The sequence below is a fragment of the Mesoplodon densirostris genome, chromosome 2 (assembly GCF_025265405.1).
Source record: "Mesoplodon densirostris isolate mMesDen1 chromosome 2, mMesDen1 primary haplotype, whole genome shotgun sequence".
Taxonomy (NCBI): domain Eukaryota; kingdom Metazoa; phylum Chordata; class Mammalia; order Artiodactyla; family Ziphiidae; genus Mesoplodon; species Mesoplodon densirostris.
Window position 1 is genome coordinate 152,474,365 of NC_082662.1, and position 17,266 is coordinate 152,491,630.

A 17,266-nucleotide genomic window follows, 5' to 3' on the forward strand; every position below is an offset into this window, starting at 1 on the left:
CACACACACACAGGCACACACGCTGGCATACCTACTCTCTTCTCCATTTATTTATGTACTCATCAGGTGTTTCTTTCAGGCACTGTTTTACAAGGTACTGCATCAGCCAAGTCCTTGAGTATCAGAAGATAGTTAGAGCATCTCCCTCTTTAGTCTTTTCTTCTTCAGGTTAAACTGGAGACCTGTCACCTCCAAGACTTTCAACCATTTCCCAGGTCATGATTTCTTCTTGATGCCCCTCCTAGGAACAAACTCTACTTTTCATTATCTTTCTTTAACTGACCAGAATTTACTACAGTTCTTCAAGTGTGGTTTGAACAGCTCAGCTTACAACAGGACCAGACATTATAATTCCACGGATGAGCCTAACATTTTCATTAAACTCAAAGCATATGAAGTTTGCATTCAATTCAAACTCCCAGGGCTTTTTCACAGAACTGGTGTTAAGCTGAAACTTTCCCAAAGAATGTTTGTGTAACCAATTTGTTTTTTTGGATTTCTAACAGATGTGCCACACAGCTGTCATGTGCTGTGAAATTTCTACCAGGTACCTCATTAGGCACAATTAGGAGCTAAATTCACCAGCCAGAGATCCTTGTGACGATACCCAGCGGGATCTCTACCCCAGATGACTTTTGGGAGCAATCTCAAAATAATTACGAACTTTTCATTGTCTTTTTTCTTTTTTTTTTTTTTTGCGGTACGCGGGTCTCTCACTGTTGTGGCCTCTCCCGCTGCGGAGCACAGGCTCTGGATGCGCAGGCTCAGTGGCCATGGCTCACAGGCCCAGCCGCTCCGCGGCATGTGGGATCCTCCCGGACCGGGGCACAAACCCCTGTCCCCTGCATCGGCAGGCAGACCCTCAACCACTGCGCCACCAGGGAAGCCCCATTGTGTCTTTTTTATTCAGAACAAACTTTTTGCTGGTAGTAGTTAATTTCATAAGGAAATTATATATTTTTAGAGCACTATTTTAAAAATAGATAACCTTGTTATAATCTTTTTTTAAACCATTTCCCTCTCCTTCTATCCTTTCTCCTTTAAAGCTCTACTATGCAAGAATTGATGTTCCTCTTTTAAATTCACAGCCTTCAATGGAGATGCCGTATAGTTCCAGTAAGGGAGGGCTTCAGCCAGCATCTCCACTCTGGAACTCAGCTACAAACCTATTGCTAAGCTACCCTCCTCTTCTCAAATGGGTTTCCCTTTAAGCCCAGTGTTATGCAGGCTGGAGTGAGGGGACCTGTGGGCCTCAGGCCTAGGGAATGTATTGGCTGCCTGTATCTGCAGTATGTGAAAATGCCAGGAAGAAACTCTCTCCAGCCTTGCCTGTGGGACTCTGAAGTTACCAGGCTGCGCTGAGCTCAACACTTAGCTGCACTACACTTGGCTCACTATCGAATCTTCCAAACATTCACACCCAGAGACTGAGGAGAGAGAGTTTGCTCCTTTGGCATGGAATAATCCTTTCTGTCCTTGATGCATGTGAAACATGGCCTCTCTCAAGTCATCTCCCAAATTTAGACTAACTTTCCTAAGAGCAATTATTATTCATTCTCACTGCTGGAAAAAAAATCTTTATTTTTCTAATTCCAGAATATTCTTTCAACTGGGCTTAATAAAATGGGCCTCCTACAGCTTGTGCCCTGGCCTTTTTTATTCTGTGACTGATTTCTGTCCAGCCACTACCAGGACACGTTGGTTGCCAAAGGGCACTGTCAGGCCAGGAGCAAGGCAACAGGGAGCAGTGGGGACGCTGACAAAAGGGCTAAAGGAAGAAGCAGCACTTCACCCCCAGCCAATGGTAGCCCCATGGGAATGATGCCTATTGTAATCAGCATTTCCACTTATGTTTTTTAAAGACAGAAATCTGGCTTTGGGTATGAAATCTACTGATTTTTAAAGGTTGGCCAAAAAATATTTTTAAATTTTTTTAAAAATAAAGCTGTGTCCGAGGGCAATACTTTGCACTGGACTCTGCTATTCTAACAGGCTGAAAACACGTCTCATGCTTTAGAGAAGGAAATATAAAGCCCTACTGTATGGCACAGTGCCCGGTCCATAGTAGGTATTTGAGATATTTTTAATGAACAAATGAATGAATGTTCTCTTGAACTTCAGGAAACCCCCAGATGTGTTTCTACCATCTTCAGGACTCCATGTGGCCCCATATGTCTGGACATGCTTTAAAAATACACATACCAGACTTCACTGGTGGTGCAGTGGTTAAGAATCTGCCTGCCAAGGCAGGGGACATGGGTTCGATCCCTGGTCCGGGAAGATCCCACATGCCGTGGAGCAACTAAGCCCCTGCGCCACAACTACTGAGCCGGCGCTCTAGAGCCCACAAGCCACAACTACTGAAGCCCGCGCCCCTAGAGCCCGTGCTCCACAACAAGAGAAGCCACCAATGAGAAGCCCACGCACCGTAGCCCCCGCTCGCCGCAACTAGAGAAAGCCCACGCGGAGCAACGAAGACCCAATGCAGCCAAAAAATTAAAAAATTAAAAAAAAATACAAATACCAGGGACTTCATTAGCGGTCCAGTGGTTGAGTCCATGCTTCCATGCAGGGGGCACGGGTTCGATCCCTGGTGGGGGAACTAAGGATCTTGCATGCTGTGAGGCAGCAACCAAACAAAAAAAAAGTAAAAAAAAAACAAAAAACAAAAATACCAATAATTAGCAGTTACTCTCTTCCCTGTTAATTGAGGGGACACTTTTCTCCATACAACCCCAATCCAGAAAATAGCCTTTCTTGGTAACTTAGATTATGATTTATTTAGATTCACAGACCTAAATACACACCTATAATACACTTTAAAACAAGAGGATTTGCTAAAAATGCTCTTGATTATATTTTCCTTCCCTTATGTTTAGCCTTGTTCAATTTTATGTCTAGAATTTTTTTCATTTTTATTTTGTAATCTACTTGCTATTCTTCCAAATTTGGGGTCAGCTGTAAATTTTATAAATATGTTGTCTACTTTCCATCAGGGAGCCTTGACACAAAAGCAAGTGATGGAAGTATAAAGATGGGGGTCTTGGACGTGTCATGGGTCGGCTGGGAATCATTTGTCAAGGTCCATTCATCCAATAAATATAGATTGAGCATCTATGTGCCAGGCAGTGTTCTAGGCACTGGGGATTTAGAGGTAGACAAAACAAACAGATGTTCCAGCCTTCATGGAGTTTTCATGCGAATTGAAGGAAAAGAAAATAAACAAGGTAAATAATATAGGGAGAATATGGGGATAGCAATATTTGTTAAGGAGAAATACATAAAGCAGTGAAAGGAAATAGGTAGCTGGAGGTGGGTAAAGTGAGTAGGAAGGGAGGGTTGAAAAGTGCCATATTCTGGTTTACTATTTTATCTCTACTTTGATATCTGTCTGTTCATGATCTTTGGCTATTTGTCTATCAGGCACGATGTTTTAAATTATCATGAATTATTTCTATAACAAATGTATCAAACTATTCACCTGTCATTTTTTTGCAGATTTTCCTTTCCCTCTCTGGATAAATCCCCTTTCTCTCCAAAGGACCTCACTGATAGATTTTGTTTAACTGATTTTTACTCCTTTTTCTCCTTCCTTCTGTTCTCAATGAGACGCACATTTATTTCATTCATTTTAGACACTGGGACTTCGTGAGCCAGCAAGATTCCTTTCTTTTTTTATTTTATTTTTATTTTTGGCTGTGTTGGGTCTTCATTGCTGCACGCGGGCTTTCCCCAGTGGCGGCGAGCCGGGGCTACTCTTCATGGCGGTGTGCAGGCTTCTCATTGCAGCAGCTTCTCTTGCTGTGGAGCACAGGCTCTAGGTGAGCGAGCTTCAGTAGTTGTGACTCACGGGCTCTAGAGTGCAAGCTCAGTAGTTGTGGTGCACAGGCTTAGTTGCTCCACAGCATGTGGGATCTTCTCGGACCAGGGCTCAAACCTGTGTCCCCTGCATTGGCAGGTGGATTCTTAACCACTGTGCTACCAGGGAAGCCCTGAGCCAGCAAGATTTCTATAGTCCTGCGCCAGCAAGATTTCAATAAAGGGAGCTGCAGTGTTTTATTTCGTCAAATAAGACATTAAATATATACTTATTTGACATTTACTGGGCTTTGTCACATACTCATCATGTTATCCTTGTTTTCCTCACTTCACCATGGACAGGTACGGGTCCAGGACCTGGCATTAAACTATCACTGTACCAGAAAATATAGAAACAAATCAGACTCAGACCCTGAATAGACCTGAAGCCTTATAGGGTCTAAGAATTAAAAGCAGCAGGATCTTTCTCCCTGTTTCACTGAACTCTGTATCATAGGAGCCAGGTCCTACCCACTACTCTTACTTGACTATTCATTTGTATGGTACTCTTTCCAAATTAGGGACATCTCTTCAAGGTTTTGTCTTTTCATCTCTCCACCCCCTCACTCTACTTCATTAAATCTTTGCCCTGTCAGCGGGGATGATCTCCACAGCTAAAGGAACGAGATTCATCAAGTTCACCTCAAGCCCTGCATAAACCGAATCATTCACTGATTTTCATGTATTTCTTTCAGTCTAGTAAAGCTTGGGTGGTAATTGTGTCTGACTCCGATGTATACTGCTTCTTTGGCACTTAAGCATTTATTATCATAATAACTATAATAGCATACCATCACTGACCCTCAAGGTGCTTCTTAGAAAAGCCTGCCGGGCAGCCAGACACAGGCTGATCTGCCCACCACCACCCACGTTCCCCTCCAGGAGGAAGATCCAGGAGTTGGAAACTCTACAAACAATGCAGCAACGTGTGTGGACTGCCTCAGGCTCACGTAACACTCCCACCCTCGCTCAAACACACAACTCTAACGGGTCAGGACAGGAAGCTCAGGGGCAAAGGCCGTTTCCAAGCTGTATCCTTCGGAGAATGAAAGGAAACTGAAAATATTTCCTAGGGTTGTACTTGGGGCAAGGTCTTGGTATAATCAGCATCAGTGGCTGCAGTTCATCAAGACCTCATTTTAAATTCCCCAGAGGAAACATTACAAGCAATTACAAGAACGTTTCAACAATCTGGCATTCATATGGTCAATTGTGTACAAACAGATCCTCTTTCTATTGTTCTAAATGTAAAAAAGCACAGCTCTGTTTTTCACCAAGCTGATCTAATTTCCACTTTCCTATGATGGAACATCAATGTTTTTAGTGTTCTAACAGTAACAACAAAATTTCAAATCCAAACTCCTCTCAAAAACCCTGAAGATTTGGCCCTGCTGACCTCTCCAACTTGACCTCGGTCCTCTTTCTAGCTCTTGTTCACTGGACTCCAACACATAGACCCTCACACCCACGAATCCTGGGATGCACCAAGCTCTTTCCCTCCTTGGACCTTGAGGCTTGCTCTTTTCTTTGCCTGGGCACTACCTGCTCACACCCTCCCTAAACCTATGCGGCAGCCAGAGAGATCTTAGGAACATAAATTAGATGGTGTTCGGTCTCTACTGATAACCCTTTCAGAGCTTCTCCCTCTGGATGCCCACAGGTCTTCATCCCCATCTCTCTCTTGGCACTTATCACTATATCTTGAGTCATCACTATTTGTGTACATGACTTACTTCCTCTATAGCATTTCTCACTTTTGTACCCCATAGTAGCTAGTACAGGGCTTGAGACTGTGACTGGTGGATGAATGGCTGGCTGGAAGGATTGGTTAGCTAGAAGGATAGCAGGCAGTCTGACTCTAAGAAAAGCCAAACAAGAACTGGAACTTACAGAAATCCCCCAGGACTCTAGGGACCCAATATGAAATTTTCTCAACACAATACATAGAGTTCTCATTGTCTAGATGTATGGCATTCAGTGTAAAATAACTAATGTCTGTACCCAAAAAAATACGTGGTGAGATGAGAACAGAAAGAATTGTGAGAGGAATGTGATACTTCGTTAGAAGGAGGTGTCTGAGACTTTCAGGTTGCCGCTCTCACCGGATGAACTATTTCTGTGCCAGGACTGCCTGTCCTCTGTGTGTGAGCCCGGAGCTGCCCATCTCAAAGGGCAGCACGCCTAGGGCTGCGCGGGAGGAGGGGCGAGGGGAGGAGGCAGGCGTGAGACCATGAGATCAGTTTGCCGTGATCAGGCAGCCTTGACAGGTAGTGTACTTGGCTGCTGTGTGGGACTATCTCAGGAGCTAGGAATCTGATCGTCATGTTTGAACCTGACAGTGTGTGCTGGCTGCTCTTACATTGAGCTTTGCTGCTCTGGCTACCATGTCAGCTGCTCAGTGCACTAATACTGATTTAGTGAAACAGCAGCAAGTTTATAATAAGTTGCCCATAATCTCCTGTGGATGAGTCCACGTATAAACCACTTAGAAACAGTGCTCAATTCTCTTCCTTACTTAGAGGAAAGGTGTGTGCCTTGTGTTTCATTTCTGGTATTTTGTGCCCCGCATTCCCTTTCTGAGACATTGAATGTTTTTCTCTCTCCTTCCTTTTTGAAACTCTCTTCCCTTGGATACTGTGATGTTGTACTGTACTGTACTTCCCCTTGGCTTATGACCCTCACCCCCTGCCCCATCCAAGTCTTTGCGGGATCCTCTCCTTGTCCCAACTCGAAGTGTGGGTGTTCCTCAAGGCTCAGTCCTGAACTTCCATGCCTCTCACTGAAGAACTCTCTCATCCAAGCCAAGGGCTTCAATAAGCACAACGGGTATTGACATACCAAGATACTTTCCTGGCTCAGAATTCATTCTCAACTCTAGACCCTCATGCCCAGTCATCCACTTTACATTTCCAGCTGATTGTCTCAAAAGCTGTTTACACAAAACATGTTTAAAACCAAACTTGTGATTGTCATCCCTTCAAATCAGAAAGCTGGGAACTATCCTTATAGGGTCTCCATCTTTCTCGCTTGACTCTATTCTATTCAACTCCCAACTTTATTGATATAACTGTCTACATAGCTCAAGTCCACCCAACTCTATCTCCACTATGGCCACTCTACACCAAACCCCAGCCACCGCTTGCCTGCAAAGCTTCATAACTGGATCGCCTGCAACTTCTCTTGCCTCCCTCCACTCAGTAGTCAGAAAAACTTTTCCAAATACAAATTTTACCAATACCTCCCTGCTTCAAACTCTCTGACACCTTTCCTTTACTTTTAGGATAAAGACCAGAACTCCTTAACATTGCCTACAAAGACTTCCACGGCCTAATCCTATCTACTTTTCCAGACTAATTTCACATAACCCTCCCCACTGGGACCTCCTCATCTCTCTGCCATTCATTTCACTTATATTTCATTTTAGGTCTTGACTTCCTCTGTTTCTTAAAATTCTTGCTGCAGAGGACAAGCATCCTGGTGGGGAGATGTGGATTGGGGCTACACAACCTCAACCATTCTCTTACCTTTGGTTTGTTCAAAGAAGTTATGCTAAAAATTCAATCTTCATTTATTATTATTTAGATATCATTCCCTTCCTCTGAGTCAAAGAACTGGCCTTATGTACACTGACAACCTTTTCTGCTCAAAGGTAGCAAACTTCACCTCTAGGAAGTCAGCTATAATGAGGCCCTTCATTAGGAAGTCCAAATGTAAATAACTAGATAGAAAATGGTGACTAAAAGTAAAGGTGAGAATAGTATACTCTAAAAAAACCTGACAGATGCTCATTTTCAGAAGAAAAGCAATTGTTGAAATTACCTCCAAATCAGAGATACTCAGGATGACAAGATGAGTATTTTTCTTAAATTATGATAAAAAGATGAAAATGCTCATATTTTTTAGATTTAAAACCTCCTCCATGAGATTTTTCTTTCCAAAGCTTAATATGTTTCTCAGCTTGGGTAAATACTTTAAAACAAAATCTGAACATTTCATCATTTAAAGTGATCTTGAATTCTATGGTTTGATGTGTGACTGCTTCCAGTTTCAGATTCTTCAGGTCTGTCACAATATGTTTTCTAAATAGAATAAGAAAACTGACATGGCACGTCCCTCGCTAAGAGTTTTTTAACTGAATCCCTTTCTCGGCCTCACATTTTTCACAGCTGTCTTATAGGCCAGCACAGCCAGGACCACTGGTGCTCTATCCTGCCTGATCGTTTGTTTCCCTGGACGTGTAAATGTCCAAGCAGTGCAAGTTAGCCTGTGACGTGAAGTGCTCTGAGGAGAGGAACAACAGACGTCGGTGTTCTAATGGCATGGGCAATTTTGAAGGCTAGAACATGGACAAATTGTTTCAACTCTTAAGTCATCAAGAGTCAATGAAACTTAGATCACCACAGTTTCCTTTTGAATGACTATGGCTTAAAAGCAGTCACCTATTTGCATCAAGAGTTCATAGCACATTTTATTATAACCTAGACGTAGAAATGGTACACTTGGACTGTGGATGACTCAGCCTGGTGGGGACTAGACCAGGAGACCACACCTGGAGATGTCTTCCCTAACACCCCACCAGGGCCCAGGCAGACAGTGGGGAGAGGGAAAGAAACCCCAGTGAACAGAGAGGTTGGGGATGCCAATTTTTGTCTGAGTAGCAAAGGTGAGAGGGAAGAGAAGGTTAGGACACAAGGGACACAGGAGAGGCTCCCTTCTCTTACACCCGGCGTCTTTAAGGGCTCGACTCCAAGACAGCTGGTGTCAGCTACAGGGTGTGATCAACGGTGATCGCGGTGAGGATTCTATCACCGCATGTAACCCTATACCCTTCTGACCACAGAAACTGCTGTAGAAATGTCTATATCTCCATGAGATCATCTGTAAAGAAAAGCATCCCAATACAGAAAGCACATCTGACTGTTAATCAAAGAGCATAGTGTTCTTTGAGCACTTGCTACTACATGGTCCAGGCAAAGGTGTCATATGCCCCTTTAAGAAGCAGCTGAAGTAAAGGATATTAGCGAGTCCAGGACAGCTAGAGGTGGCCCCTGAAGCAATGAGGACCAAAAGGAAAGAAATCATGTATGGCGAGTCTGAATAAAGAAAAGTTTAAAAGGCAATTCTGACTTGTACTGAAATGCTTTTCGGAGCATACATTAAATGTGGTTTTTCAATTGCTTAAATTTGTGTTTTGTTGGCTCCTTAAAAAAAAGTTACCTAATGATTCTTCCTCTTTAAACCTTTCATTGCTTTTATGAACAAGACATTTTTGTACAAGGAGATTAGCCACAGATTTTTTGCTATCACTACATTCCTTCACAAAGATACACACATTTAGGTATGTGCCTGCTTACTATGCACCACTAGAGTTCTTAGTTTTGCCAAAAGAACGTGGTAATTCATGTACGTTACAACTTTGGAAAAAGTATGGAATGCATTTATAAGACCTTCCTTAAAGATTCATTGCTGAAAAAACTCCATTTGAAAATAATAAATTAAAATTGTATTGCCTAAAGACAGAAGAATGAATTAAATGGTCTTTAGGAGACCAGCCATTTTCATCTATCCATAAAGAGAAGTAACAAATTATTCTAAGAAGAGTTTGGACCATGAAGCCTCCAGCAGGGAGTGGGAGCAACGTGTCCTGCATCCCAGTCAGACAAATGGGCTGCTGCTCTGCTGTCATTTCCCACGCTAGGTCATCTGTGGCCTGGGTTCTCTCCCCTCAGATCTCAGCACATGAAGACCCCCTCCTACCACGTCCCACGTACAACCCCCTGGATGAGGCAAGAGCGGCAGCTTTGGGATGCTGTTGGATCCACTGCTCTCACAAAGTAGACCAGCCTATTGAAATGAGAAATGACCTTTAAACGTTAGGAGTTTCCTCTCTTCAAGAGCAAAACGGGTAGCGATTTGAAAGAGCAGTAAATATGTATGAAGCTTAATGGTCAATGCTCTGGCTGTGAAACTGAAAGACTTCAAAATATATACCAATAGTCTCCAGCAGAGAGAGAAAATACCTCTGGGCACAACGATGCTTAAATAAATTCAGGGGTTTCCCTGGTGGCGCAGTGGTTAAGAATCCGCCTGCCAATGCAGGGGACACGGGTTCGAGCCCTGGTGTGGGAAGATCCCACATGCCGCGGAGCAACTAAACTTGTGCACCACAGCTACTGAGCCTGCGCTCTAGAGCCCGCGAGCCACAACTACTGAGCCCATGAGCCACAACTACTGAAGCCCGCGTGCCTAGAGTCCGTGCTCCACAATAAGAAAAGCCACGGCAATGAGAAGCCTGTGCACCGCAACGAAGAGTAGCCCCCACTCACCACAACTAAAGAAAGCCCGCGCACAGCAACAAAGCCCAACAGAGCCAAAAATAAATAAATAAATAAATAAATAAATTCAAAACATTGACAGGTGAAGCAGAAAGGCTTATTGCTGTCCCTCAACTGTCCTGAGCCACTTGGTCAATTCCAAGCTGTGTGATAATCTATAAACAGAGTTGAACAAAGAGAAGAGGAAACATGGTAGTCTGAAATCTGTTCTCTTATCAGGGCCCCAGGGACTGGAGTTTGTGCTTGGTTTTAACCTGCTGTTTGCTGACATTTTTAAAGGAAAGGCCACTCTATTGACTCACACAAATAGAGATGTCTGAACAGATGTCCCATCTAGAAGCATAAGGGATGTTCTTATAATACATCAAGATTCCATCAGTTCTGAAAATTGATTTAAATGAAAATTCTTTAAAAGAATGAGAAATAAGCCAAGGGAATATCTTGTTAAAGAAAATTAAACTAGCAGTTGAAATCTGATCCTGTTATTAACTGCCTGGCTCTGGTCAAGGCAATCATTTTCCTGTGCCTCAATTTTCCAGTCTATAAATGAGGGTCATACATGCCGGAGCTCAGCTCTGTTATAACCAACCATGAGAATTTGGACAGTTGCTTTGCCTCTCTGAGAGTCATTTTCCTTAACTATAAAAGTAGAAGCTCCTGTAGAGAACTCTTAAGGGCCATTCTCATTTAGTTCCATGATGTTGTAATAAGAGAAGAAAGTGGTGAAACACGCAAAACTTTTTGTAAGAAATACCCCATATAAGTGCAGCTGAAGATTTCATCATTTTTCTAATGTTTAAGTTAGTGCGGGAAATTATTTGGTTGCCATTTAATTTTTTTTTAAGAATATGAGTATCCATATTCACACAGTGAATTAAAAATAAAACCTGGAAAAGAAACAGTTGGGTTTCTGTAAGTGGTCGACAAGCCTGAAGAAGTCCAGGATATGTGTACATTTGCCCAATTGATCTCCACCTTCCTCTGATACTGCAGAAGTCCTCACATGATCAATGTTAGAGAAAGAACCAGTCTTTTCTTCTTACACGACATAAGGAAGCACATGTTAGTTGGGGAGGCACATATACGGACATACAGTCACCCAGAGACACAGAAGAGACTCAGCTTTTGGCTTTGGGTGTGATTCAAATATTACATCATGTACCTGGGGGTTATATTAGAACACAGCTCAGTAATGATTCAGTAATCTGCTAGATCTAATTTGTGACTAAATTAGAGTATTCCAGAATCTAGGGAGCTCCTACTTCTACACTGGTCTGTAATAGATGGTTCAAGTCTTGTCCTTGCAAATTTCTCTAGGAAAAAAAATGTCAATATAGTTGAGCCACTAAGAACTTAAATGGGAAAAATATTCCCAGGATGGCCTCAACATCTTAATTTCATGCTCCTGACTTTCCCATAAACACTGATCACAAATTAACATTCATCCTCAGCTTCTTGGATCAGTGGAGCTAAACCAGTGGCTGCCCCCAGTTCAGGGTACTCAGAATTTAAGCTTACATAGGAATCTCCAGCTTACACTCCAACCCAATTCTATACTCCCATTTACTATACATACTAGAATATAAGGTGAATATAAGGCCATATTTAAGTCTTTTCAAAATCTCTCATATTACATGAGAGCAGTTAGTTTTACAATACTTTTTTTTTTTTTTTTTTTTTTTTTGCGGTACGCGGGCCTCTCACTTTTGCGGCCTCTCCCGTTGCGGAGCACAGGCTCCGGACGCGCAGGCTCAGGGGCCATGGCTCACGGGCCCAGCCACTCCGCGGCATGTGGGATCTTCCCGGACCGGGGCACGAACCCGTGTCCCCTGCATCGGCAGGCGGACTCTCAACCACTGCGCCACCAGGGAAGCCCTCTCCTCTTTCTTGATTCTCCTCTAGCCTCAGTGCCCCTTCCTCCTGTTCTCCTTCTCTGTTCTTCCATCTCCTTGTTAAGCGTTGAGGTTTCTTTTGCCTCTTTGTCCTGGGTAGTCTTATCTATTGTCGAGGCTTTGTTTTCCACCTTTGGGCTCCCAACTTTATATTGTTTGAATTTCTTCTAAATTTCAAAATCATAGCTCCAGCTGTTCACTGGACACCCCCACTTGCATCTCAAATACAACAGATCCCCACAGAAACTCACTTCCTTCACTTCATCCATTGCCCAGCCTCGCTCCCAAATCTGATCGTCTCTTATAGTCCTCATTTCCTTTAACAGCATCACTGTCTAACCAACTACACAAGCCTGAAGCCTTGGACCCATCTTGGACTCTTTCTCATTTCTCACAATTTTCCCTTACTATTATCCCTAACACACGCACACACTCATTGGATCACCAAATTCTTCCAATTTTACCTTCTAAATGTCTCTGTGATCTGTTTCCTCTTTACTATTCCACCACCATGAGGTAAGCCCTCATCACCTCTCATTTGGATTATTGCAATGGCTGTTTGTTTGCCTCTCCTAGCTCAACTCCATCTTCTAAGCCCTTAAGTGAGTGATCTTTTAAACATGAATCTGACCACACCCACCCCACTTACAAAACATCTGCAACCGCAACTCTTCTTTGCTTACAGGGTACCAACCTAATGGCACAGACTGGTACATGAGGCTCTTCACAACCAGATTCTTGGCTACATTTCTAGTCTCATTCCTGTTCTAGTCTCATTCCTATCTCCCTTCTCCAGTCGCACCTGTCCAAGTGAACTATGATCCAGACCATTGGAGCTACACCCACATTCACACCAACTGTGAGCTCCTGAAGGGGAGTCTCTATCTTTCTTAACGACCTCTAAGCATCTGAGTTCACTACATCAGACTTTGGCATCAGACTTTTTTTTTTAATTAATTTATTTTATTTATTCATTTTTGGATGAATTGGGTCTTTGTTGCTGCGCACAGGCTTTCTCTAGTTGCGGCTAGTGGGGGCTACTCTTCATTGTGGTGCACGGGCTTCTCATTGTGGTGGCTTCTGTTGTTGTGGAGCACAGGCTCTAGGAGTGTGGGCTTCAGTAGTTGTGGCACGTGGGCTCAGTAGTTGTGGCACGCGGGCTCAGTAGTTGAGGCGCGCGGGCTCTGGAGCGCTGGCTCAGTAGTTGTGGTGCACGGGCTTAATTGCTCTGTAGCATGTGGGATCTTCCCAGACCAGGGCTTGAACCCGTGTCCCCTGCATTGGCAGGCGGATTCTTAACCACTGCGCCACCAGGGAAGCCCAGCATCAGACCTTTTGAAGAAACGTGGTTCTAGGCATTTTAAGGCACTTTACAGTAACATCTCATCCTTTCAACAGACCTGCAAGGATACACAGCACTATTGCCTCCACTTAACAGGCAAAGAACAGACTCCAAGCAGCTGAGGAACCTGAATGGTTACGAATAAGGGACTAGTAAGTGAATCAGCCAAATTTTGAAGCCAGGTCAGGCTGACTCTAAAACCTGTGCTTTAGCTGAGACCAACTCTGATTATATCTAACAAACACCATAATTTCACCTGCAAGGGAACACCCAGGAAGCAATATCACTGCTTTAGACTCGCAGAGGTGCACAGATGCAGGTCACTTTGGGAGGTGGCAAGCACCATACTTTCGGTCCAACTCCCACTACATCACAGGATCCCATAAATGGGAAAGCATGTGTGCTCTAGCCTAACACAAACTTTTCACACTCTCATTGAGCCTCAAATGAAGCCCTTTGAGGAGGCAGCCTAGTATTTTAAGTGGCCTGTCTTTAAGGAAGGGGAAAGTCTAGAAATGAACCTAAACACTGTTTCTGACTTAATGATATAGATGGAATACTCAGAGCTTGTCCATCCTTGAGAAGTTAGAGTCCAAACTCTGTCCCCCTGAGTCTGATTTTATTAAACAGTTATTTTATAAAACAATTCATCACCCTACATATTTGTTTCTGTTATCTAATGCTAACGCACACACATACACTCAGCTATAGCCAAAAAAGGAAAATGCTTCAATAGTTACTCATTATATAAAACATATGTAACTTGTTCCCTTATTACTTTTTTTTTTTTTTTTTTTTTTTTGCTGTACGCGGGCCTCTCACTGTTGCAGCCTCTCCCGTTGCGGAGCACAGGCTCCGGACACGCAGGCTCAGAGGCCATGGCTCACGGGCCCAGCCGCTCCGCGGCATGTGGGATCTTCCCGGACCGGGGCACGAACCCGTGTCCCCTGCATCAGCAGGTGGACTCTCAACCACTGCGCCACCAGGGAAGCCCCCCTTTATTGCTTTTATAATGTGGTCCCTAAAGTTCCAGTCTAAGAACCACTGGATCAAGTGCCAGATGTGTCTGCCAGTAGCTGCTTATGTAGCTTTGTGCAAATCCATTTCCATATTTTCTTTTTTTAAACCAAGGAATTCTAGTATTTGATCCATAAGCAGTTCCTCTGAATTCTAATACTCAAAGACTGTTCTTACTTTTAGGATGTTTCTCACTAGGTTAAAGTTATTTATTCTGAGGGACTCTAACCCACATGATCATTTTCATAAGTGGTTTTTAAATGGTAGTCAAGGATGATGGGTTGTAACTTAATTCCAATATTATCTTAGGGAAAAAAAAAGACTATCAAATGCATTCAAACACACGCTAAAACATTCATGCCATTCAAATACAATTCAGGCAGCATCACCCAGACTGCAAAGTAATAATTGAAATATCTAAGATAATTCCACGTACCCATGAACCTAGTCTCATGTTCACACATGCACATGTGTGAAGATGGCTCTTGGACCTATTGAGATAATTATTGAAATGCCATCAGATACAAGAAGAAAAAATAAACCTGAGAATTTGGGGTAATTACACAGGCAAATATCATTGTCACTAAGTGACAATTGACATTGGTCACTAAGTGACCACTAAGTAAAACTTAAGGAAAACACACTTTATGTGTTGTCATAGCTGACACAGGCATACAGTAAACCATTGCTAGGGGCCCAGAAAGTTTTGTTTATAGGAGTTGAACTCCTCATGAAGTGACAGCCACTGGGTGCCCTAGATAAGATCGAATGACCTATGACATAGGTGCCCAATAAATGCCTGTTGAATGCATATTATGTGAAAGTACTATAAAAAGTAATGTTATGCAAAAGTAAAGCATTGTTAAGACTCTTAACTCATTTTCCATCCCAAAGAAACGGGAATTCCAGAAGGATGACTGAAGAGATTCCTTTTCAATCTTTGTGGGGTTCACAGTCACAGAAAGCATTCTCACCAAAATCCCATCAGTAAAAACACACATTGGGAATAGAATTTATATACCAACATGTTTTGCTATTACTGATCAAACAGAAGCCCTTTGATCAAAAAAGCAATCAAGAAGGAACAATTTTAAAGCAAGGAAAACCCTGGTTTGGCACGACCTATTGGCTTCATATTTTAAGAATCAGACAGCTTTATATAGTATCAGTAAATAATATATAATATTATTGTAAACAAATCTCTGGAGGAGCCCCAGATGGGGCAGGAGGAGGGAGCTCTAAAGAGGTCTTCACAAAGTGGGGCTCCTCGGAGGTGCGTGCAGCCGTCACGGTCTGCAGGGAAAGGCCAGTTCCCATCCCAGGGCTGCGCCGTTCCTCCTGGAAGGGACTCACCTGGCGTCCTGGAGTTGGCCCGGGCTGCAGGCAGGAGGAGCGAGAAGCAGAGGCAGCAGCTGAGCCAGAGCGCAGGCATGGCCGGGCCGGGCCGCGCAGTCAGCCGCTGCAGGGGTGCTGCCCTGCGCCTCGCGGCTGGGAGCTTTCGCTCTGCGCTCCGCTGTGCCTTCCTTTTCCTTGATCAGGTGGTTTTATCGACTCTTCTACCTGACTCAGTCCTGACAGGAAGAGAGTGTGTGTTTCAGGGTGTGACTCACCTGTGAATAAGGAGGACCCAGCCCTCGGGAAGCAAACACACAGCACACACGGAGCTGTAAAAGCGCTCTCCCCAGCTGCCAGGCTCCCCCCTCGCCTCAAGAAGAGTGCACACCTGGCCTGGGCCAAGGGTGTGGTGCAGAGGCTTCGGCCCAGGGATCCTTCTGGAGGAATGTGCCAGATCCCCCTGAGCCCTCCTTCTCTCCCAGGGTGGTCCAGGGCAGAATTCGGAGGTAGCTAGCAGCCTGCTCCTTCCTCAAACTGGGAGGCCCAGTCTCATGAGTGCAAACTCAGAAATAAGTCAGCAGCTGTGATCAGCTCTGGTCTGAAAGACATCAAGGAAAACAGGCCACTCCAACAGTCACAACAGGGTCCCCTTTACCCTCCAGCCTAGGCTCAACCTCTCTCTGAAATACAGTAGCCCTACCCCAGCCTATCCACCCTGGTGACACCTCATTCTATGCCTCACCATCACCTGGCTGGACCAAGGTTCCTCTCCTGGGTCCCCATAACCTCTTGATCACCAGGCCTAGTAACTCATTAAGTCATCTGTTGACTGGTGGGCCTCCCACCCGTCTGTACTAGGCTAGGTACCATTCTGTATTACTAACAACTAGTATAGTATCCAGCGTGCACTTGGTGCTCAGTTAGTGTTCTGTTGGATTGAATAAGAAAGAGGATCCAGATTTTATATTCTTTTTACATCATAGAGCATATTTCTCATGCCATTCTCTATGGGCCCTTTAGAAAATATCTGCAGAGTCCAACTGTGGGTATCATCCAAGTCCATTGTCCTAGGTGAGTAAGAAACTGCAAGTGGTGTATCCTACATTGTCCCTTTCCCTAGGGAGGCTGGTGGCACTAATTCAAAGAGGTGGCTGCCAAGGAGAAAGCTTTGGTTCCTCCTAGAGATTTTTAAATTGCCAGAGGTATTTTATATATATATATATATATATATATATATATATATATATATATATATACACACACACACACACAATCTGTCCAAAATAATCACCCCTACTTTTCATCATCAAGGCCTGCAAAGACCCCCAATAAACTATTGTTCACTGACTAAATAAATGAATGGGTGTTCTCTAGATAGTTCCATACATGATAACAACATAGGGCAACAAACAATGCAAAATAGTACATGATTAAGTGTCAAAGGGTATAAGATTTCAGTCGGTGCATGTAATCAAGGCCAGGTTGGG

General features: G+C 43.7%; 1 protein-coding gene across 1 annotated transcript in view; it reads right to left on the reverse strand.

The window, feature by feature from the left end:
• The window catches only part of LAMC2 (laminin subunit gamma 2), a 60,708-nt gene extending 44,467 nt beyond the window's left edge, over positions 1 to 16,241 (reverse strand). Inside the window, exons 1-2 of the mRNA XM_060088517.1 lie at positions 16,168 to 16,241; positions 15,798 to 16,015 (exon numbers count right to left, since the gene is read on the reverse strand). Coding sequence (XP_059944500.1) covers positions 15,798 to 15,876 — 79 coding nt within the window. The 5' untranslated portion in view covers positions 15,877 to 16,015; positions 16,168 to 16,241. The remainder of the gene's footprint in view (positions 1 to 15,797; positions 16,016 to 16,167) is intronic.
• Positions 16,242 to 17,266: the final 1,025 nt, after the last annotated feature.